The sequence below is a fragment of the Canis lupus genome, chromosome 20 (genome assembly GCF_011100685.1).
Source record: "Canis lupus familiaris isolate Mischka breed German Shepherd chromosome 20, alternate assembly UU_Cfam_GSD_1.0, whole genome shotgun sequence".
NCBI lineage: Eukaryota > Metazoa > Chordata > Mammalia > Carnivora > Canidae > Canis > Canis lupus.
In genome coordinates, this window is record NC_049241.1 from 27,556,333 (window position 1) to 27,579,589 (window position 23,257).

The 23,257-nt window shown below is 39.5% G+C and overlaps 1 protein-coding gene across 4 annotated transcripts; it reads left to right on the forward strand.

The window, feature by feature from the left end:
• Positions 1 to 110: 110 nt before the first annotated feature.
• THOC7 (THO complex 7) lies at positions 111 to 23,158 on the forward strand. Of its 4 annotated transcripts, none has more exons than XM_038565947.1 (9): positions 712 to 1,348; positions 1,432 to 1,583; positions 15,241 to 15,358; positions 16,342 to 16,469; positions 16,685 to 16,859; positions 19,208 to 19,265; positions 21,044 to 21,110; positions 21,192 to 21,261; positions 22,288 to 23,158. In XM_038565947.1, exons 5-9 carry the CDS (start codon positions 16,733 to 16,735, stop codon positions 22,353 to 22,355), a joined length of 390 nt encoding a protein of 129 aa, XP_038421875.1. In that variant the 5' UTR covers positions 712 to 1,348; positions 1,432 to 1,583; positions 15,241 to 15,358; positions 16,342 to 16,469; positions 16,685 to 16,732; the 3' UTR covers positions 22,356 to 23,158. The 4 variants fall into 4 exon arrangements, with proteins under 4 accessions (XP_038421873.1, XP_038421875.1, XP_038421872.1 ...); XM_038565944.1 differs by having other exon boundaries at positions 16,758 to 16,859; XM_038565946.1 differs by having other exon boundaries at positions 16,773 to 16,859.
• Positions 23,159 to 23,257: the final 99 nt, after the last annotated feature.

The following is a 23,257-nucleotide window of genomic DNA, read 5'->3' on the forward strand; positions in this document are numbered from 1 at the left end:
CGGTGCCCGCGTTCGGAGGGGGACCCTGGAGGAGCCTTCTGCCCTGTCGGGAGGGGCAGCAGCCCCAGACCGCGCCGCGGATCGCGACAGCCTCGGGGGGGTGGGGGGGAGGGGCCGCGCCCCGCGAGGACCGCCGCGGACCGCGCATTGGGAGACCATCAGGGAGTGAGTGTGCCCGGCCTGGGGGAGAGGAGGCCGGAGGCTTGTCGGTGCGTGTATCTGTGTGGGGGACGCTGGTTCGCGGGCGGGAATCGGAGGACGGAGACTGGGTTTGTGGAGAGGGAGGGCGGATCCAGGCGTGCGGAGACCCAGGGACCGAGGTCGGAAGTAGACTAGGGCGCGGGGCGGGGCGGGGCGGGCACGGTGGGCACCTGGAGCGAGCGCCTACGAAGGTTCCAGCGGAGGAGGAAGGAAGTTCTTTAACACCTGGGAAGGGCACGTCGGGGGCGCCGTGTTTATCTGAGGAGCCAGTGGCCGGGAAGGGTAGATGCTTCTGAATAGTTGGGGGGCAGCAGGCAGGATCTCCACTTTAAGGAGCCCGCAGTGGGAAGTGGAGTAGCGGGCCTAAATTCATGGTAAGAGGTAGTGAAGTGCGAGGCTCGTAAAGGTCCAGGACCTTCGTGGGAAATTTCAACTTTGCCTCATTCCGGTTTTATTTGTCCTATCTAGGCTAGGCCTTGCTTGGGATCAGGGTCCAGTAACAATAGGCAAGACCTACCCCCCCCATCCCCCCCCCCCCCCCCCCCAGATTCCAGTCTGGTGGAAAGACACCTTGGATAATCAGTTTCAAGGGTGGCAAATGTTACTGCAGGGGGGAAGTACAAGGTTGGGAACTGTAGGCCTATGTCACAAAGCTTGCTTATCCGTCCTCAAAGATCAGCTTCCCTAAGACAGTTACTTTTAATCTCATTTTTAAAGAATGAATAGTTGTAGTTGGACCGGTGTTCCAGATGGGGAACCACTTGTGCAAAGGCCCCAAAGTGTTGAAAGAACTCAAAGATGATGAATATTGGCTAGAAATTAAGAAGTTATAGCCAGAGATTTCTGAGGCAACAGGAAACGGGGTTTTTGTTTTTTTGTTTTGTTTTGTTTTTGTTTTTGTTTTTGTTTTTTATTCATAGAGACACAGAAAGAGGCAGAGACACAGGCAGAGGGAGAAGCAGGCCCCATGCAGAGAGCCCGTCACGGGACTGGATCCCAGGTCTCCAGGATCACGCCCCGGGCTGAAGGCGCCACCGGGGCTGCCCGGGAAACAGTTTTTAACATTGGTGTGGTGTGGTCAGAATTGCATTTAAAGAAAAAAAAAAAAAAAAGAACCCCGCTACGCTCCACTAGGTGAAGAATGAAAGTAAGGGAAGAGAAGAGTTAAGTTCTAACATTTATGCTCATCATGTGTCAAGGAGTGTTCTAATTGTTAACTCCATTTTACAGATGCAAGGATGCAAGGAGGTTAAGCAACCTGCCCGAGTTCTTGCAATGAATAAAGTATAGAGCCTGAGCTCAAAACCAGGCAGTCTGGCTCCAGAGTTCATGTTCGTCACTATGGTGCATCTGGTTGCTCAGCTACTGCTGCACTAGTCCTAGTAAGAGATGATGGGAATGGATGTGAGGGGAAGGGCTGGTGGTTAGTCCAGGCTTCTGTCTAGTGACTGTGTGATTGTGCTACCTCTCTATGTATTCATTAAGGTAGGGTCAACACAGGAAATGGGAAATGAGTTCTAGTAACTGTATTAACTTCAGTCAAATGCCCCCCCCTCCCCTCTACACACACACACACATCCTTAGAGGCCACAGGAGACCCCACTCTCCCCCTTATAAGCTGTCTGACCTTGTATAGGTTAATTAACCTCTTTGAGCCTCAGTTTCATTCTTTATAAATGGGGATAAGAACAAAATCTGGGGCACCTAGGTGGCTCAGTCGGTTAAGGGTCTGCCTTCAGCTTGGGTCATGATCCCAGGGTCCTGGGACCAAGCCCCACATGGGCTTCTTGCTCAGTGAGGAGCCTGCTTCTCTCTTCTCACTCTGCCCACTTGTGCACACTCTCTCTCTGTCAAATAAAAAAATAAAACCTTTAAAAAAAAAAAATCTCAGGGTTTTTTAAAGGTTTAAATGCAATAAAAGTTGTAGTGGTTTGCGCTGAGTCCAACATACAGTAACGTTCAACAAACACTATTATTTTTAAGATTTTATTTATGAGACACAGAGAGAGGCAGAGACATAGGCAGAGGGACAGGCAGGCTCCATGCAGGGAGCCCGATGTGGGACTCAATCCCGATACCCCAGGATCATGACCAGAGCCGAAGGCAGGCACTTAACTGCTGAGTCACCCAGGCGTCCCAACAAATACCATTCAATGTAAGAATTGGTCTATTTCTCTTTCCTTCATTTTCCTTTGATGAGGACTGTGCTTTTTTCATCTCTGTATTTGCACAGATTGATTGCCCTTTTCTGCCTGGTAACTGCCATTTGTTCTTCAAGGCCCACTTCAAATATTCATCTCTTCCCTTTTCTAGAACAAGTTAGCCTTTCACCTGTTAACCATATTATTTTATATATATTGCTGTTGTAGCCCTTAATACTTAATCCATTTAAACGACATATTCTAGACAATATTTAAGGCAGCTCACCATAATGTGAAAACAAAAAATAATCCATGAGGAAATAGGGCAAAAAGAGCATTGAGAGGAGGGAAGACAAGAGGAAGTTAGAAGTAGGGTAATCCTGAAAATGCAGTGGGTTAAATCTGGTGCATTAAGACAGCCAGAAGTAACTCTTGTACTAATTCGTACCAACAGGCAGGACATGGTCCACTTGTGATCTTGTGTACATGAGAGAAGGCAACATTAGTTACACAGGACAGACACTTTCTGATTTTTTTTTTTTTAAGATTTTATTTATTTATTCATGAGAGAGAGAGAGGCAGAGACATAGGCAGAGAGAGAAGCAGGCTCCATGCAGGGAGCCTGATGTGGGACTCGATCCTGGGTCTCCAGGATCACACCCTGGGCTGAAGGCAGATGCTCAACCACTGAGCCACCCAGGTGTCCCCACTTTCTGATTTAAACACTGAAGTTAAAGTTGATATATAGGGTACGCATAAAGAAAAGCTAGTGTCGGGATCCCTGGGTGGCGCAGCGGTTTGGCGCCTGCCTTTGGCCCAGGGCGTGATCCTGGAGACCCGGGATCGAATCCCACGTCGGGCTCCCGGTGCATGGAGCCTGCTTCTCCCTCTGCCTGTGTCTCTGCCTCTCTCTCTCTCTCCTCTGTGACTATCATGAATAAATAAATAAAATCTTAAAAAAAAAAAAAAAAAGCTAGTGTCGTATCCTTAACCTCTTGATGATCATAGGGCTGTTTCTTGGCACATCCCTGGCTAGGTCAAAGAAGGCTCAAGAAGAGCATCCGAAAGCCAATAGGTCAGGTGGTTTAACTGAACACTTCTGTTGCTCTGCCTTATTTCAGAACAAGGTTTTTTTGCTAATTGGTTTTAAGAATACTTAGGTTATAGAAGAATGGACAAAGTGTAACTTTGTAACTTGTGCAGGCAATCCTCTGTAAACATGGTTTTCATCAACTGGGATTTTGGTAAATAAGCAGAAGTGGGACGCCTGGGTGGCTCAGTGGTTGAGCATCTACCTTTGGCTCAGGGCATGATCCTGGAGTCCTGGGATCTAGTTCCGCATCAGGCTACCTGCAAGGAGCCTGCTCTTCCCTCTGTCTCTGCCTCTCTCTCTGTGTGTCTCTCATGAACAAATAAATAAAAAAAAAAAAAAAAGAAAGAAAAGCAGAAGTGAGTAGTGGGTATGATTGATCAACAATATATTGCATACCTTCTGGGTCCAATTCGAGGTGCTGTCTACAGCAATAAACTACCGAGGAAGACCCGGCTTCTGCTTGGAGGACAGAAGCAGTAGCATGCAATCAAATAATAGTTAATTTCTGATAAAGAACCTAACTAAGCTCTGAAATTACCTAAATTCCGAGAACAAACTGGATGGAATATGAAAGACCACAATGGAAGAGGGCTGCCAACAGTCAAGTATGATGACCTTTCTGAAAAGTGACCTTTAGAGTAAGGCCTGAAGGCATCACCCCTGCGAAGAGTCCAGGAAAGGATTCTGGACAGGTTACAACTAGTGCAAGGGCCTGAGGCAAAAATAAGTTCTGCCCTGTAGAGAAGATAAGGAATAAGATAAGGGGTGGTATCCTGGTGGGTCAGGATGAGTGTGATACCAAAGGAGACGTAAACAGGAGCTTGCCCAGAGCCACCTAAGCCATGGAAAGGAGGTTTGATTGTCTTCTGTGGGTACTTAGCTATGATTGGAGGCTTTTAAGCAGAAAAATTAGTAATCCCATACTTCTTTTTGATCATTCTAGGTTGCTGTATAGGGAATGGGTTTTAGGAAGGTAAGAATGGAAGCTGGGAGGCCAGTGAGAAGTGTTTTGAGAGTCAAGGTGGGTTTGGATTAGGATGATGGCAGCAAAGACAGGAGTTACAGTCATCCTGCAAAGTTCTTGAAGGAGTACCACTACCTGTCTCGAGCTAAAAGGACAGCTGATGTCCTATTTCAAGTTTGAGGTACCTGGCAGGATGCTGTCCCCTCGTAATCCTTGCCTACCAGTTTGCCTATCTAATCGGACTAGGACTTTTGGAGAAGTTCTTTATTCCCTGCACCCTGTACAAAGACACTTTGGTTAATTTGAGGAACTGCCCACCTCAGAGGGAGGGAGAGAGAGACATGATATTGTCATCTATGGATCCTGAACTGTAGATATTCTCACCAACACTGCCATCTTATAGGTGGAAAAATAAAAGGTCCTGGGAAGTGAGTGACTTACTGTCACATAGCTAGTTCTTGGCAAAGCCATTCTCTCTCCTCCCAGTTGCCACCCCAGCATTATGTTGTCACTGTTAAACTATGTTTACAGTTTGTATTTTGTATGTGTTAATTTAAAGGTTTTTTAAAATTATTCATGAGAGAGAGAGGCAGAAACACAGGCAGAGGGAGAAGCAGGCTCTATGCAGGGAGTCCAATGTGGCACTCGATCTTGGGACTCCGGGGATCACGACCTAAACCAAAGGCAGACACTCAGCCACTGAGCCACCCAGGCATCCCAATTTAAAAGGTGTTAAACGGTGTTAGACCCTGATAAAAACCATTTCAGAAGCATTTTTTTTTTTTGAGAGAGAGAGAATCGTAAGCAGGCTCCACACCCAACTCCAGCCACCACAAGGCTTAATCTCATGACCTTGAGATCGACCTGAGCCGAAATCAAGAGTCAGATGCTAAACTGACCCAGCCACTCAGAAGCACCTTTTGCAGTACCAAGAACACTATGTACATACATCAGTGTGCCAGAGCACAGATGGGAGATGAGAAGGAGGTAGCTGGGAGCAGAGTATGACTGTACATTCCATTGAATACAGCTTGTTGGTTTTGACAGTATTTTTTTTTTAATTGAAGTAAAATTAGTATATAACATTAGGTTCAGGTGTATAACATAGTTTGATATCTGTATGCACTACAGAAGTGATTGTCATGGTAAGTCTAATTACCATCCATCACCATACAATTGACCTTCCCTCATTTCGCCCACCCTCCAAAAACCCTGTCCCTCTAAAAACACCTGTTTTTGTTTTGGTTTTTTTGGATTGTTCATTTGTTTTTTCAATACCACTTATAAGTGAAATCATATGGTATTTGTTTTTCTCTGACTCGTTTCATTTAGTATAATACCCGCAGAGTCCATCCATAGTTTTACAAATGACAAGATTTCCTTTTGTATAGCTGAGTAATATTCTATTGTATACATGTTTTGAGTTTTTGATTAGAAAGTATAAGGCTTGAATATATGCTTGTTAGAACTTGAGATAATTGTTTTTAACATGCCTTTGAACAATGTGACAGAATAATGGAACTGGACTATGGCTTTCTAATAATGTGATTGTGTATCTTGCCCTACGGCAGAGCTGACCTTCTCATCTGCAAAAGGAAGATAATAATACATACTTTCTAGGGTTTCTTCAAGGGTGAGGTGTGATGATATAGGTAGAGCACTTCAGAATTGACTATTTAATCTCTTGTCCAAACTAGGACACTCTTCAGAGTGAAAGGAACAAATAAGATGTATGGTCCTCAAATAGGAGTGTATAAATGCTGTATAAGTGCCTGCTGCTGCTGTTACTCCTATTTCCATTGCTGATCCAATGTTAATTGGACATTTGTGGTCACGGAGTTTGTTTGGCTTTTTCTTTTTTTCACTAGTGCCAATGGATTTGACCACTTGGTTCTGTTGGCTGTGATCCCAGCACAGGGGTTACTGATGCAGGGCAACTATTAAGTAATGTTTCTTTAGCCAAGATAAATGGTTCCTCAAAGCAAGATTGGAGTTTCAACCTTGACTTTATTAGCTCCACACTCTAAACATTTAAGTAAGTCTAGAGAAAAACAGAAGGACCTGAACACTATTTTTCTTTTTTTAAAAAAATGTATTTAATTTTTGCTTAAGTAATTGACTTGGACATTACCATGTATTTAGACTAGCCTTAAGTATTTCATGAGAGATCAATATTTACATGGAGAAAGCAAACCATATTATTTACTGTTCTTTCCACTGCCATTTTGTGACTTAATATTGTTGGCCTTCAAAATTGTTTTAGTGATTTTAAGCTTCTTGAAAGGAGGGGCTACGTGTTATTTTACCATAAGTAATCTAAAGCAATGAGCCATAAGTAATTCAGCTTAATAACCCATGAGCAGTGGTGATTTAATGATAAATCTAAAAGGAATCTGCATGCACACTGTTTTTACATGGCCCTAGTCTCTCCTCTTGTCATAAGTCAAGCCAGTTTTTTTTCCTAACACATCATAGATTTATTAAAGAACATAGAATAGAGCTTACAATGTAGAAGAAACGGAGAAAAATAACTAAGAATGACCGATAAGCTCACTCTCCAGATAACCAGTATTGGTGTTTTTTTAAAAGAAAAGTAATGTGTGTCAGACAATTCAAGAGAAGACGCACCAAGTGACAAGTGAAAACCCTCCCCTCTTCACCTTCTATGGCTAATCCTTCTTCAGAAGTAATCACTATAAACTGGTCTTCAGTGTACCTTTTCAGAATGATTTTTAAGTGCCTGTAAAGGGTGAAAAACACCTTCTCTGGTGCCAAGCTTGTTAGTTTGAGTCTCAGCTCTACTCCTTACTTCCAGGGACATTTAATTTGAGTAACTAACTTTCAGTTCCTTCACAGCTAAAATAGGGGTAACAATATCTATAGGGCTGTTGCGCAGATTAAGTGTGTTTATATGTAAAAAAACACTTAGCATATTGCAAGCATTATGTATATATTAGTTGGTTGGCCACTATTTATATATACTTTAAAATTTTATGCAAACATTTACACACTCTTCTATGTGTTATACTTCTGTAATCATTATATCTTAGAGCTCTTTATACCTCATTCTTTTGTATAAATGTGTAGTGTCCTATTATATTTTTTAAAATTCTCAGGTTACCTGGGTAGCTCAGTCAGTTAAGCGTCCGTCTTCAGCTCAGGTCATGCTCTTAGCGTCCTGGGATCAAGACCCATATCAGGGGCAGCCCTGGTGGCCCAGCGGTTTAGTGCCGCCGCCTTCGGCCTGGGGTGTGATCCTGGAGGCCGGGAATCGAGTCCCACGTCGGGCTCCCTACATGGAGCCTGGTTCTCCCTCTGCCTGTGTCTCTGTCTCTCTCTCTGTGTGTCTGTCATGAATAAAGAAAATCTTAAAAAAAAAAAAAAAAAAAACCATATCAGGCTCCCTGCTCAGCAGGGAGACAGCTTCTCCCTCCCCACCCCATCCCCTCCCACACCCCCGTCGTGAAGGAATGCTCTCTCTCTTTCTCTCATATCTTTAAGAAAAATTAATTCTCCACTAAACATTTAGTTATGTCCAGTTTTTTACTCTTACAAGTAGTATTCCAATGGAGATATTTGTATAGATGTCTTCACATACCTGTGGGAGTAATTTCTAGAAGACAGGTTAAAGAATATATGTACTTTTTATTTATTTTTTTATGTTTTTTTTTGTACTTTTATTTTTGATGCATAGTGCTACGTTGCTCTTAGTAGCCAACTGTTTCAAATTCATCCTGTCTCAAAGTGTTAAATAATTTGTTGTCCCTTCCCATACTTTTCAGTTTGGATCCATAGTGTTTAGGAACACCAAGAAAAAAAAAATGGTGCATTTCCAGGCTAACAGAATTATTTGCTAAACTGCTTTTAGAAAGGAAATGCTAATCTTCACTGGTAGGTCACAGGATTGCTCTTTCCTAAATGCAGGTGAGATTGCTATGCTGTGAGGTCTTGCAGTTTCGGGAGGCCGGTTTGAGGGTAGCTTAGCCCGAGCAGGAGGTTACATTAACCTTGAAGTTCTTGCTACTGGTTGTCAAGCTTTGACCTATCCCTTAAAAAGGAAGTTTTGAAAGTTGGCCTACCATTATCTTCCAAATTGTTTTCCTTTTTCCTCTTTTGAATATTTCCTCCAAGATGTTCTGAAAACTTGTTTTGTAATCAAGGTCTTAATAGCTCCTGTGAGGGAATAACAATGATGGGTTTTGAAAGGAATGTTAGTCGAGGTTTATGAGAGATTGTCCTTTCCGTGATAAAATGAGAACACAGCTAAAATGGCAGTGTCATCTGAGACCAGAGGCTTGGAGAAGGAGAGTTGGTCTAGTGACTGTAAAGCAGTCATTTCTTCCTGCCTCTCTGTTTATGGAAAGTGGGGTATTAAAAATCTAACTCCTTGAAAGGACTTTTTGAGGCTTATTTAGTGACTTAGTAATCACATATTTTTTCTAGGTATAGGTCAGCATATAAGACAAAGATCTAAAATGTATCCCAAATTAATGAGCAAATGTTTGCTTAATGAGCATACATGTTTCATAACTGATTTTAAATTGATTCTGAATAGCAGGCAGACATTTGATGGGTATAATTACAGTACAACTCTAACTGAATCCAGTAGGAATTCTTCCTACAAGCCTAAAATCAGGTGGAAAAGCAGTATTCTTGGGGCAGATGTTAGGCATTTGGGGTTAAAAGCTTTTCCAGATGGCACTGATCCTCATAGTCAGTAAAGAAAGCAATCATGATGACTAAGGAATAATATTGATAACATCATTAAAAGAGTTTCTAAGCCATGCTTACTGTTTTTGTAGGGTGGGCCAAGGCCTGCCAGAATTAATAATATTAGTATTTAAGTTGCTTATAGAGAGCTTAAAGAAAGATGATGATTTATGAAGTCATATGTTTTAGGTGTGTTTGGTCTACTGCTAATTGGTGAGATACCATTAAAAATGATAAAGCTCATGTCATCTGCATTAGGAACCATCAGCAGTCGTTCTTTACATTTAAAAAGGTTAGGCTGGGCAGCCCTGGTGGCTCAGTGGTTTAGCGCCGCCTTCAGCCCAGGGTGTGATCCTGGGGACCTGGGATCGAGTCCCACGTCCGGTTTCCTGCAAGGAGCCTGCTTCTCTCTCTGCCTCTCTCTCTCTCTCTCTCTCTCTCTCTCTCTCTCTCTGTTTCTCATGAATAAATAAATAAAATCTTTTAAAAAATAAAAAGGATAGTCTGTTTTCAAACTGCCATCTTTACCTTTTGTTTTAACTTTGTTCCTGCTGGAGCAGTGCTCTGTATTTTATCTGGTTATTTCAGAGTTTTTTATTACCAGAGAATCATTTAGGCAACAACTCTCTATACTGTGTTACTTACAACATGATACTGTGGCTTTACAATATGAAGCTTGAGACGGAATCAAGTTTGGGAGAAATCTTACGTAGGCAAAACTCTGAATACCAAAGTACATAATATAGATCTACACGGTTATACAGATGTATCTATATATCTTTAAATATACCTTTCACGGTGTTCACTCATTTTTTTAACGTTTTCAGGATGATACAAGTTGTGGATTAAATTTAACATAAATATACGGATAGCTGTTTTTGTTTTGTTTTGCTTTCCCATCAAAAAGGCCTTGTGCTCCTTTATATAGTTTCATTCCCATAAAGTTTCACAGCATTCCTTCATAGTAAATATGTTATTCCCATTTTACAGATGAAGTGAAATTTGGTGTCCCCCTCCCCCCCCCCCATCAAAACACACACACAAAGTAAAGCCTATATGGACTAACCAGAACGTTGGCCCCACTTTCTGACCTTGGCCCAGGGGTTTGGCTATGAAGAAAGAAATGCCCTTGGAGGGAAGAGGGATAGGGCTGAATTGGGAGAAGGACTTGGGACAGGGAATCTCTGGTGCTACCAGAATTGGACCTACCACACTCCTACACGTGGCACCTTGGCATCAGCCCCTGCCTTTTCCTAACCTAGTCTCTGTTCGTCCTAACCTGCCCCAGGACTTGTGATTCTAATTTCTTACTTTCATGCCATTTTAGCTCCTACTGCATGTGCTTTGGAAGCCTTCTAATAGATTCCCTGCCTTTAGGCTTTTCCCAGCTGCAGTCCATTTTGTACATTGCCATCAGCTTAATCCTCCTAGAAAATCCTGCTCCTAAATCTTAAACAACTCTTAGCTGCCTACCGGCAAGGTCCAAGTCCACTAGTATGGCATTCACTAGTGCATCTCCCACTTTCTGACCTCTGTCTTTTTGTCCTTAGGTCCCAAGATCTGTCCAACCTTTTTAATGTTCTAATGTTCACATGTTCCACATCCAAACTTTCATTTTCCACCTCTACTAGAGCTCACAGCTTTCTTCTCCCTGCCTGGGATAGGGACAGGGAAGGAACTTTAGCTTGCTTTTTAATGTTTTTCCTCTTATTAAATATTTATTTATTTAAATATATTTTTAAGATTTATTTATTTGCAGGGGGAGGGGCAGAGGGAGAGTCTTAAGTAGACTCCATGTTGAGCACAGAGCCCCACTCAGGCCCTGCGATCACAACCTGAGCCAAAATCAAAATTTGGAGGCTCGACTGACTGTGCAAACCAGGTTCCCCAAAGATTTTATTTTTTTAAATAATCTCTATACCCAGTGTGGGGCTCTGACAACCCCAAGATCAAGAGTTGCATGCTCTACCGACTGAGCCAGCCAGGTGCCCCCCCCTTTAAATAGCTTTATGAGGAATAATTTTATACAAAGAACTACATATTTAATATGTACAATTTGATACATCTGCACATATGCAGACACCTGTGATACCATCATCATAATCATAACTTTCTTTTATAAACAACGGCTAACAGATTGTGAGTGCTCATATGGTTCAAAAGTCAAATAATACAAAAAGATAGGTCCCCATCTCCCAGCCTGTTCTCTATTCCACTTACACTGACCCTCTCCCTTGATAACCCCTTTTATTTCTTGTATCTCATTTCAGGGTATTTGTATGAATATAAGCATATATTCTCATTTCCCCCCTCATTTAAAATCCATGTGTGAAAGGAAACATGCTATACATACTGTTCTTCACCTTGCTCTTTTATCAAGTTATCTTAAGTGATCTCTGTATAAGCACATAAACATTTCCTCACTCTTTGTTTTTTCTTTATGGCTTCATAGTATTCCATGATATTCTTGTACCAAAATTTATATAGTGCCTGGTTCATGGACATAGTCATATTGCATACAGGCAAGCTTATCTAGAATTGTTGGGCCAAAGGGTATATGTTCTTTGAAGTTTAGGTAGATGTTGTTAAAATACTTTATAGATTTCTTGATTGATGATTTTTGTAAAGATGTTATTCTATTTTTATTTATTTGAGGGGGGGGGAAACGTGAGGAGAGGGGGAGCAGAAGGAAAGGGACAAGCAGACTCTGTGCAGAGTCCAACATAGGGTTCAATCACATGACCCTGAGATCAGGACCTGAACAGAAAACCAGGAGTCAGATGCTTAACCAACAAGTCACCCAGGCACCCCATTGATTGATGATTTTTAAGTATGAAATGAGCGCCCAAATTGCACTTGCCCTGATTCCCCCAAGCCAAAAGTTGCTGTCCTCCTAATCTCTTTTGGTGCATTTCTGCATCACTCACTCAACAATGCTAGCCTCCTCTGCATGTGTGTTCATATACATGTTATTTCTCTACCCAGAGCGAAAGAGTTCAGGTCTTTATCTCACATCCTCAGAACCACTCCAGTACCCTATGGACACATGTGCTCATGGATCAAGTATTCATGTCTTTTGTACAAGAAGAGAAATCTCTGCTTCGGACCTGAAAATAAGATAGTTGCCTGCTGGTCCTTGTTAGTGTTTTATTGAAACAAAGCTCTGGGCAGCCCAGGTGGCTCAGTGGTTTAGCACTGCCTTCAGCCCAGGGCGTGATCCTGGAGACCTGGGATCAAGTCCCATGTCGGGCCCCTTGCATGGAGCCTGCTTCTCTCTCTCTGCCTCTCTCTCTGTGTCTCTCATGAATAAATAAATAAAGTCTTTGGAGAAAGAAAGAGAGAGAGAAAGCTCTGTGGAGGGCAAATAGTCCCAGGCAGGCACCACAAGTCTAATTTAAAAATATTTATTGACCACCAGAAGTGTAAAGACCCATGTGAAAGGTTGGAGAGGAAACAGAATGAATAAGACATAAGGTCCTCATGAACCTTTTCCCCAAGGTTATTTGGCCTGTACAGTGTTCTAAACACTTTTCAAAAACTTTTATAATTGGGATATTGCATATATAAAAGTACATAGATATTTTTTTAAATACTTTATTTATTTACTCATGAGAGACAGCAGAGACACAGGCAGAGGGAGAAGCAGGCTCCATGCAGGGAGCTTGACGTGGGACTCGATCCCGGGACTCCAGGATCACACCCTGGGCCGAAGGCAGGCGCTAAACCGCTGAGCCACCCAGGGATTCCCAAAGTACACAGATCTTAAATATGCAGCTGGAATGATCGCAAAATGTGCTTGAAACATTTTTAGTTAGTCACCAAAACTTAAAAAGCTCTTGAAAAACCAGCAGTGGTAGTAGTTTCCCCCTTAGGGTATTTATTCTCCAATTTTGCTGTTCCCTATTATCCCTGGTCCTCAATAGAGTAGGATGCCCAGGTATCTGGGAGGAAGATGGGGTTTGTTCAGGGGTGGGGTATGGGAGAGCAAAGATAAGAAAACGAGAAATTGAACAAAAGAAAGGAATTGAACAGTGTCAAACATCAGACTGCTCACCTGCTGGAGATTTACTTTTAACAAAGTTAAAGCATATGTGTAATAAAAAAAATTCATTTTCTGCATTTTAATCTCTTTGAGAACTGTTTTGTCTCAGGCTCCTCAAATAACATTGTTGGTGGTCAAAAACTGAAAGTATTAGTTTGTATTTTAAAAGTGTAAAATTAAAATAAGTGATGAATCGATAACTTGAGCTGCCTGTCAAAGCCATGACTCTGAGAACAAAACCCAATTCTAAAAATGTTTATCTGATGTCACAGAACAGATTTTAAAACTGCAGCCACCTGCCTTCCAAAAGTTTATCTCCACTGCACCTGCACTCAAAAATACTTCTGCCTACGCACAGGAACTATTGTTTAAAGATTTTGCTGTTGATTCATCATGCAGGCTCTCCAGGAATTATTCACACTTTAAAATTCATTTAAAAAAAAATAATGCATGCACGTGGTGAAAAGCAAACACAATTTGGTGAAACGATACAGAAAATTAAATTTTTTCTCATCCTCTCTGTAGTCCCTCTCACCAGAAGAAACCACTATCACCAGTTTTTTGTGTTCCTTCCAAAGATATTCTGAGTACACACATACATGTGTGATGTGCACATGTGCATCCACATACATACACAAAGCCTCCTCCTTTTCTATACAAATGGCAGCAAACTGTGTGCTTCTCTGCACCTGTTTTGTTTTCATTTCACTTCATGTACCAAAGGAGATTTTTTGGCAGCAGTGTATACATCTACACTATTGGCTGCATAATATTACATTATATGAAGTTTTCATAACTTAACCAGTCTCTTATTGGTACATGTTTAGGTTTGCAGTCTTCCTACTACAAACAGCACTAAGAACATCCCTTTACATTTATCTTTGTGGTTGGGTACACATGTTATCTATGGGACGAATTCCTAGAATTGGAGCTCTGGGGTCAAAAAAAAGATATGTGCCTTTTAAATATTGTTTGTTATAGCCCATTTGCCCCACAAAGAGCATACCAGTTTACATCTCATCAGTGTAAGTGCTGTTTCTCTCAGTATCCTTGTGAATGCTTTTTATTGGGTATTTTGATCTTTGCCAAACTGATAGATGAAAATTATGTTTGGGGTACCTAGGTGGCTCAGTTGGTTAAGCCTCCAACTCTTGGTTTTGGTTCAAGTCATGTGAGCTAGCTGCTTAGTGGAGGAGTTGGCTTGGGGATTCTCTCCTGCCCCTTTCCCGGCATGCTCTAGCTCTCTCTCTCTCTCTCTCTAACGTAAATAAATAAATCTTTTTTAAAAATTATGTTTTCTTGGGTTTCAGTATGCCCTTTCTCTTGTCATGATCCAGCATTATTTTGTCCAGCAAGAACACTAGCTCAGGGCTGCCAGACAGGCAGATTGGAGCTCCACTTATTACTCATTGTTATTATATGCCCTTTGATTTCATTTTCTTTTTCTTTCCCTTGGAGCAAAGTGAGACAAACATGTTTAAAAAAAAAAAAAAAGTCTTCATGGGGAAAGAAACATCACAGATGTAATAACTAAATTACTCTTTTTTTCCTACAAATCCATTCCCATTTCTCTGACCCATCTCTCATTATTTTCACCCAATCTGCCACTACCTCTTTCACATGTTTTCTTTCTGTGCCTTTTACCACTACCTCACACTAGTCAGAGACAGGAACAGTTCAGCCTTCCTTCTGTGTGAACATGTTTTTCCAAAAGTTCTCCAAGAACCATAGTCTTACTTCCTTGATGTTACCTGAAAACTATTTCTACTCAGCACCCCAGCAGAAGATTTCCAGTTCTGTGAGCACAGGTGATAACCCTGATCCCTAGTACACTGCCTGGCACACAATAGACACTCAATAACTGTCTTTATAGTGACATAAAAACATATACATAAATTGTAATAAAACCTACATGACCTAAAATTTGCCATCTTAGCCATCTTAAGTGAACAGTGTAGTGGCATGAAGTATATTTGCATCTCAGTGGTTTTCTTTTAGATAAATGAATAAGTTGTGATATTGGTTATTTGTCCCTGAAAGTTAACAAGAGCCAGACCATCATTTTAATTCACATTGTTCTTCCCTCCAGACGAAGTCATACGGAAGCGTCTCTTAATTGATGGAGATGGTGCCGGAGATGATCGAAGAATCAATCTGCTAGTGAAAAGTTTCATTAAATGGTGCAACTCCGGGTCCCAGGAAGAGGGGTAATTCATCTCACTGTTGTTTCTATACCAATGTCCTGATGAGAGTTTAAACCAATAGACGGGCCTGTCAATATTTCAGATTTTCACTCACCTTCAATGTCCAGTGGAGGCAACTCTGGGTTCATCCAAGTATAGATTTTTCTAGCCTTTATTTCTCTTCAGAGGCCTGCTTTATCTTTATTAAAATGTGCAGAAAGTGTAGTGGTAAGAAACAAGCATTAAATTCTGGCTCATTAAGCTGGTCACTTTTAGCAGAGAAACATTTAGTTAAATAAAATATCTAAATGAAATTTTCTCTTTTCAGGTTTTTTTTTTTTTTTCTTAAGTAAGCTCTAGGCTCAATGTGGGGCTTGAACTCACAACTCTGAGATCAAGAGTTGCCTGCGCTACCAACTGAGCCAGCCAGGTGCCTCAATTTTCTCTTTTTTAAATAAGCTAATAAAAAGTTGCAAGATTTTATATATATTTAATAACTCTTTTTGCCTTAGAAAAATTTCCCTCACTTGAATTAGCTTTTCACATAAATCATTATAAAGAGTGAAAAAATTGTGAGAATAAGAAATTATCTTGATTAAAAGATTTTAAAAAGTGGGACACCGGGGTGGCTCAGTGGTTGAGCATCTGCCTTTGGCTCAGGTCGTGATCCTGGAGTCCTAGGATCGAGTCCCATGTTGGGTTCCCTGGGGGGAGTCTGCTTCTCCCTTTAAAAAGTTAAAAATAAATAAATTTTTAAAAAGTATTTTAAACTTATATTGGTAAGAACAGCAGGCCTATCTTTGCACTTGTAATTAAAGCAGTTTATAAATTCAAGTACACCACATTAGGAAAAATTAAACATAAATGAAAGATATTCTAAATTATTTTAAATAAAGCAAATGATTCAGAACTTGATAGGATTTAATTGGTAAATCTTTGCCTGTACTAGAATGGTTCAACTTTGGTATTTCACAAAAAATCTTCATTCTGTTTCTCTTTTTCATTAGATACAGCCAGTACCAACGTATGCTGAGCACACTGTCCCAATGTGAATTTTCAATGGGCAAAACTTTGCTGGTATATGATATGAATCTCAGAGAAATGGAAAATTATGAAAAAATTTACAAAGAAATAGGTAAAGAAATGTAAATTAATGTTTCCATGTAATTTTAATTTTTATGGTCTAAAGGAGACAATATCTGCTAACATTTTTCTTTGGTTAGTGGTAAAATAGTAACAATGACAATATTAATAGAACATTGTAAATGTTAGCTACAAAACTGTAGTCTGGTATGATTGCAGTACTTTGGGTTATAGCTGTTTTTTAAATACCAGCATCTATTTTATTAGCAATGGAATTTAACACATTTTAAAATTGAAAATGGATGAAGATTATACATGTTGTTACAACTATTTTTAAAAGAACCTTTTCGTATAGAATGTAGCATTGCTGGAGCACATGAAAAAATTGCTGAGTGCAAAAAGCAAATTCTTCAAGCAAAGCGAATACGAAAAAATCGCCAAGGTAAGGGTTTTGTGGGATTTAGTGTGCAAATACTTTATTATTGAGTACTATTTTCATGCAGTTTTTAATGTTGTGTGGTAAAATCTTCAAGAATCAACCTGCATTATTAAAAAGAATTAGAAGCTAAACTTATTCTTTAAAACTGTATTATTATTTAAAATGGATGAGGAAGGCTATGCTGAAAAACTGTTTTTTTTTTTTTTTCTGGATTGTACTAATTATCCAAATATTTCTTAAATATTCTTTTTTTTTTTTTTTTTTTAACTATCTTCAGACCCCTTTGCCTAAGTCATGGTATGGCTAATCAGCAAAGGCAATTCACATAAGTAAATTAGATGTTTGTTATTTGTTTGTTTCATGGAGTTACTTTCCAGAAAAAAGAAAAGAATTTAAGCTCAGTGAGTTTTTATTAAGTACAAAACAAATGAACAGTTGCAAGCTGCCTAAATATCTAATAAGAGAAAGGTTAAAATTTAGCTTTGTCCTGATCTCTTTTGTTTTTTAATTAGGGTAATGTCCTCCTTGCAGTCCATAAAAACTATTTCAAAATAATTTTAATGGCCAGGACATTGCTCCTCCTAGAATGTAAATGGAAAGAAAGGAAGATAAAAAATTAAAAAATATAATACAAAAAAATAATAATAATACATAATCACAATTGTGACCTATATATGAAAAACTAGAAGGAAATGGAAAATGTTAAAGATTATTTTGGAGCTGTGGGTTTTTATGGGTTAAAAAGACCATCTGGTCTTTTTTCCTGCACTGATCATGTATTATTTTGTAATCTAAAAAAAAAAAAAATTTTAATCACACTTTTATTGAATTAATATGCTGATTTCCAAAACAATAAATTTTACTTTTTAATGAGCCAATTAAGATCTTTGGTTCCTTATTTTAAAAAGTTTGGTTTTGGGGATCCCTGGGTGGCTCAGCGGTTTGGCGCGCCTGCCTTTGGCTCAGGGCCGATCCTGGAGTTCCCGGATCGAGTCCCGCGTCGGGCTCCCGGCATGGAGCCTGCTTCTCCCTCTGCCTGTGTCTCTGCCTCTCTCTCTCTCTGTGTCTCTCATGAATAAATAAATAAAATCTTTAAAAAAAATAAATAAATAAAATAAAAAGTTTGGTTTTGAACTTGTTCTAAAATACAAGTGGTCAAGTTTGGTGGCCAATTTACAGCAGGATTTACCAACTTATTTGGTAATTATTATCAATCTAAAATCATTTGAAAAGGTTTCACAGTGTTTTTCTCAATTAGTTGAGGCTTTTAAATGAATGCTGCCATTCATCAGGTCAAGGTTAACAGGAAATAACAGGGAAACTTGGAAGTCTCAATGGAAAAGAAAGGAATTTTATCATTTCTGAATTTTAAATCGTTTCTAAGTTGCTGAAGTCTTTACCTTTAGAATGAGAATGAGAAGTATAATTTGCTATTGCTAAGATCTGAAATGAATGGTAGGATATATTTACCCTGCAGATCTTTTCTTTGCTGGGCAAATAGTAAGATCCTCTTTAGAATCGGTGCACTTAATGATCAATAAATAGCCTAAATTCACTTATACTATGCTGGCCTCTTATATCCTGCCTAAGGATAAGTCAATGGAAAAATAGAGTGGGAGCAAAAGTCCTTGTTTGGAACAGTTTTGAAATCATGCACCATTTTAGTTAGAGTTGAACCAAGTGATATTGGCAGTACTCTTTCCATCCCTCAGTGTTTTTGGTTTTTTGGTTTTTTTTATAGTCATTCTGCATTTTATTTCCAAAACCAGTAATCATGATATAGTTTTCCATATTTTTTGACATTTAGCTTTTTTTTGTATATTTTTTATTGGTGTTGATTTGCCAACATATAGCATAATACCCAGTGCTCATCCCATCAAGTGCCCGTCACCAGTCACTCCATCCCCCCGCCCACCTCCCTTTCCACTACCCCTTGTTCCTTTCCCAGAGTTAGGAGTCTCTCGTGTTCCATGACCCTCACTGATATTTCCCACTCATTTTCTCTCCTTTCCCCTTTAATCCCTTTCACTATTTTTTATATTCCCCAAATGAATGAGACCATATAATGTTTGTCCTTCTCCGATTGACTTCACTCAGCATAACACCCTCCAGTTCCATCCATGTCAAAGCAAATGGTGGGTATTTGTCATTTCTATTGGCTGAGTAATATTCCATTGTATACACAGACCACAGCTTCTTTATCCATTCATCTTTCGATGGACACCGAGGCTCCTTCCACAGTTTCGCTATTGTAGACATTGCTGCTATAAACAATGGGGTGCAGGTGTCCATTTTTTTCATATCCATGTTCAAAGAAACCTTAATTTGTTAAATATTTTTATATCTTTCAGAATATGATGCTTTAGCAAAAGTGATCCAGCACCATCCAGACAGGCATGAGACATTAAGGTAAGTTTAGAGTTTACTTTGAAAGGAACTATCTTTATATATAAATATTTACATATTAGTCTATGTATTCCATTTTTACAGAAGTACATAATTTGTTTCAGAAGGAGGGGTTCAGATCTTCCAAATTACATATTCTATTACCGCTTGATTGAATTTTTTCCTTCCTCTGATCTTACTGTCTATATTCTAAATTAAATGCATATAATATATATCAAACAAAAATAGATAAATAGAATGTGGTATGGTTATATAATAGAATACTAAATGACTGTTTATTTTTTTTTAAGATTTTATTTATTTATTCATGAAAGACACAGAGAGAGAAGCAGAGACATAGGCAGAGGGAGAAGCAGGTTCCCCGTTAGGAGCCTGATGCAGGAGTTGATCCCAGGACTCTGGGATCATGACCTGAGCCAAAGGCAGACGCTCAACCACTGAACCACCCAGGTGTCCCTAAATGAGCAATTTAAAAGAGCAAACTAGATACACACTATTTTTTTTAGATACATACTTTTTAAACTCAGATCTCAAAAACATAATCAGTGAAAAGAAAAACAGAAGATGTAATGAATTTTAAGTTACTCCTAAGTCTCTGTAACACATGCAGAATAATAACCATTTATAAAAGGTACCCACCATTATATACTGATACCATATATTATTTAGAGAAACAAATATATGTATGGAAAAGGATTGGGGGACACTTGGGTGGCTCAGTGGTTGAGCATCTGCCTTCAGCTCAGGGCATGATCCCGAAGTCCTGGGATTAAGTCCCACATTGGGCTCTTCACCGGGAGCCTACTTCTCCCTTTGCCTATGTCTCTGCCTCTCTCTGTGTTCTCATGAATAAATATATATATATATATATATATATATATATATATATATATATATATATATATATATATAAAGGATTGAATGATATAGTAATTGCGTGAGTAGGGAGCAGAGGAGGAGAAAAGGTCTGGTATAGAGGACAGCCAATAAGGTTCTAAGAAGATTTCAAGTTAATCTGCAATGTTTTATTTCTTTTACCAAGGGAGAAAAAAGAAAGAAGACAGACATTTTTTGTCAAATAAGTATGATAAAATGTTAAAAGTTACCAATTCTTGGGGTGTGATAATCTATTATCTGTGTTTTCCTATGTTTTAAAAATTATCAGGAAATTTGATTTAATAAAAAAAAGTGCATACTTAGAATTTAAGAAGAGATCATCCCTAGCTTGAAAGTTTCATCATGGGGACACCTGGGTGACTCAGCAGTTGAGTGCCTGCCTTCCGCCCAGGGCATGATCCTAGAGTCCTGGGATCAAGTCCCGCATTGGGCTCCCTGCAGGGAGCCTGCTTCTCTCTCTACCTATGTCTCTGCCTCTTTCTCTCTGCGTCTCTCATGAATGAATGAATGAATGAATGAATAAATAAATAAAATCTTTAAAAGTTTCATCATAATGGGGTATAATAATTTCTTATCCTTTTTTTTTTTAAGATTTTTTATTTATTTATTTATTCATGAAAGACACAGAGAGAGAGAGGCACAGACACAGGCAGAAAGAGAAGCAGGCTCCCTGCAGGGAGCCCAATGCGGGACTTGATCCTGGGACTTCAGGATCACACCCTGGGCCAAAGGGAGGCGCTCAACCACTGAGCCACCCAGGCAGTCCCATTTCTTGTCCTTTTTTAAAAATTTTAAAATACTACTTAGTAACTAAAAAGTTAGGTATTAATTTTGAATTCTGTTCCCCCAATTAGCAAACTATAATACTGTTTTATTATTTTCAGGGAACTAGAGTCCTTGGGAAAAGAACTAGAGCATCTTTCACATATTAAAGAAAGTGTTGAAGATAAGGTATTTGCACACATATATTAGTCTCTGTAACATGTATATGTGTATAGATCAATGTGTATTAATTTTTTCTCATTAATACAGCTGGAATTGAGACGGAAACAGTTTCACGTTCTACTTAGTACCATCCACGAACTTCAGCAAACACTAGAAAGTAAGTAGAAATAGTCACAGTATGAATATTTATAATGACCAAGGAAATTACTACCCATCCAGGCCAGGGATTGGTTGCTATTTCTACCTGACAGGATTTGATCATAGGCAGGGACTGATGACCATGCAGGTTTCCTGTCCTTCCCCTTTACAAATGGGACGTTTTAGACTTTTAGGTGATCCAGGGCCGTGCCTTTTAAAATATACGTCTTATTGAGAGTGTACACCTTCAGTTTCAGAACAGAAGTATATAGCTGGATGATGTTAGAAAGTATTCATGCTATTCAGCTTTCTGTTAACCACCTTTGAGTTAAAATACACATACAGTGGTTCATATTTAGAAAGTCAAGGATGATAGATTTGGAACTCTTCTTGGTTATTATAGTTTATTGCTATGAAGTAACAATTCAGGACCCAGGCAGGCAGTGGTGAGTGAGTGAAGTAATTAGTGCATAAGCTCATTTGCATAGTCAGTGAATGGAAGGTGCTTTGGGGAACTGGAGACCTGCTCCTTGTATTGACTGTCTCCAACTGGAATTTTTTTTAAGATTTTATTTATTTATTGACACAGAAAGAGAGAGGCAGAGACACAGACAGAGGGAGAAGCAGGCTCCATGCAGGGAGCCCGATGTGGGACTCGATCCTGGGTCTCCAGGATCACACCCCAGACTGCAGGCGGTGCCAAACCGCTGTGCCACCGGGGCTGCCCTCCAACTGGAAATTTCTATGTTACATGACCTCTTTATTTTTTTTTTTATTGTTTTTAAGAAAAACCTAAAACCTAGATTTTTTTTAATGTATCCTATCACATAGATTTTACATTTTGAGTTAACTAATGAACACCAGCAACCAAAACAGCATTTTTAAAACCAAACACTGTGTGAGCTGATGACAGTCATAGGCTGCCATTTTGCCATTTTTGTTTCAAATATATCACCTAATAAAGGATAAAAATGTTGTCATGTATTCATTAAACATATAATTTAAGCAAATTTGACTGAAGTTTCATGGTTCTTCTCAATTGCAGATGATGAAAAGCTCTCAGAGGTAGAAGAAGCTCAAGAAGCCAGCATAGAAACAGATCCTAAGCCATAGACAAGCTAATCGTTGACCATTCCCAAGAATGTGGAAGTAACAGCATGCGCCTAGTGTGTTTAGAATTTGTTATGTTCTTGAGATACTTAAAGTTTTGGCAGTAAACTACTTTCCTGTCAAATATTAATGCACAGTTCATTCATATTTCTTTACACAAAAGAGAAAAACTTCAGTATAGATTTGTTTGTATTGGGGAAGCCCGGGTTGCTCAGCAGTTTAGTGCCACCTTCAGCCCAGGGCGTGACCCTGGAGACCCGGGATCGAGTCCCAAGTCGGGCTCCCTGCATGGAGCCTGCTTCTCCCCTGCCTGTGTCTCTGCCTCTCTCTCTCTCTTTCGCTCTCTGTGTGTGTGTGTGTCTCTCATGAATAAATTTTTTAAAAATTCTTTAAAAAAAAAAGATTTGTTTGTATTGAAATGTCTTTTTTATTCTTAAAAGAGGAAGCAATACCCAGAAATGTTTAATAAAATGTTTTCAAGCCAGATATGTTTGTGTTTGTGTTCATTAGTATTCTAAGTAGTTTTTAACTGGTGAGACTGGCTTGCTTATAAAATAAGTTAAAGATTGTGAGAAAGTAGCATTTCTAGGATATGCGTGAAAAAAATGAGTCAATCTGGAAATTGTTAACCACCTTTGAAAATGGAGTTCATGAACAGACTTTGTGAGGGCTGTGAACTTGTGAAATTGTATACAAAGTGTTGGTGATATGTGCTTATCTGGGGAGAGGTTTCCTGATCCTCATATTCACAATCAATGGTGTAAGAGCTAATCACAAGATGCAAAATCAATATACATTGCTTTCTAGGTCTCTGTAATACTTGAGCAGTATGGCTGTTAAACATTTTGTTGATAAGTTTTCTTCTACTGTTTCATTATTTAGCGGTCATTTTCAGCAGAAACAAC